At 52.2% G+C, this 1,091-nt stretch overlaps 1 protein-coding gene across 1 annotated transcript in view; it reads right to left on the reverse strand.

The window, feature by feature from the left end:
* The window catches only part of SLC12A2 (solute carrier family 12 (sodium/potassium/chloride transporter), member 2), a 117,919-nt gene that overhangs the window by 108,118 nt on the left and 8,710 nt on the right, over positions 1–1,091 (reverse strand). The window contains exon 2 of the mRNA XM_011981217.1: positions 710–1,087. Coding sequence (XP_011836607.1) covers positions 710–1,087 — 378 coding nt within the window. The remainder of the gene's footprint in view (positions 1–709; positions 1,088–1,091) is intronic.

Raw genomic sequence — 1,091 nt, forward strand, 5'->3', positions numbered from 1 at the left:
TTTCCCTTTTTTCTTTAAAGACTCGCCCCTCTCCCTAATTTTTTAAATATACACCTCTCTCAAAACGTTTTCATTGCAAAAAAAAAAAAAAAAAAAAAAAAAAAGAGTTATGCCATTATCAGGAACAGAGTGTCCCAAGATTTAAGATTTCTATGATCCTTTGCATATTCAAGATTGCAAGAATTGAGCTTTAACAACTCATAGACCATAAACACATCCTGTTAAGATTTTCCTTCCAACACCAACATTCCCACTGTTGGGATCCCTAATAGGCGTACATAAGCCACACAACACAATCTTTTAAAACGACACAGATGGTAGGTGCTCTCCAACCTCTTCCGAGAGAGGTCCTCACCTAAACCTCCTGCACCTTCTCTTCTCAAGGGCCCACAAACACAACTGTCATTCAGAGGGGTGGTGACTGTTAAGCGTGGGTGGGAAAGAAAGTGCACACGAGATACCTAACTGGATGGGGAAGGTTGTTAAAAGCAGCCCTCCAGTATCACTTAACTAGCCAAACCCGCTACAAACTTTTTAAGAGATTAAGTTACATTCCTCTGCAATTCCACCCTTGACAGCTGAATCCAGAGATGCCAGCAAGTCGTGCATGTCTACTCCTGCCACCTCAACTCGGGAAGAGTCTGCAGCCACATCCCGCGGTCGGCATGCACCAGGGGCTGGGGAAGAAGGGAGGGCCGGGCGAGCTCACCTTTTCCAGCTCGTCATGGAGCTCCGCCAGGCTAGGCCGGAGCAGCTTCTCGCCCAGCTGCGCGGCTGTGTGCCGGTAGTGATCGATCCTGGGCACAGCGTCCATGGTGTTGTGGCCGAAGGTGCGCAGGTAGTAGGTGTTGGTGTGGGTATCATAATAGTAGTGCTGGTGGTGCCCACTGCCGCCGCCGCCGGAGTGCAGGCTGCTGCCCTCGCTCAGCACCGTGTCCCCGCCGTTCTGGAAGCTCACGTTGGGCCCGTCGCCACCGACCCCGGCAGCATCCGACAGGCTGTCTTCAGCCGACGAGGAGGCAGCCGGGTCCACGAAGTTCACGCGGAAGCGGCCCTTGGCTTCCTCGCTGCCTTTAGCCGGCCCGCTCTCG

This window comes from Mandrillus leucophaeus, unplaced genomic scaffold (assembly GCF_000951045.1).
Source record: "Mandrillus leucophaeus isolate KB7577 unplaced genomic scaffold, Mleu.le_1.0 Scaffold221, whole genome shotgun sequence".
In the NCBI taxonomy this organism is placed as follows: domain Eukaryota; kingdom Metazoa; phylum Chordata; class Mammalia; order Primates; family Cercopithecidae; genus Mandrillus; species Mandrillus leucophaeus.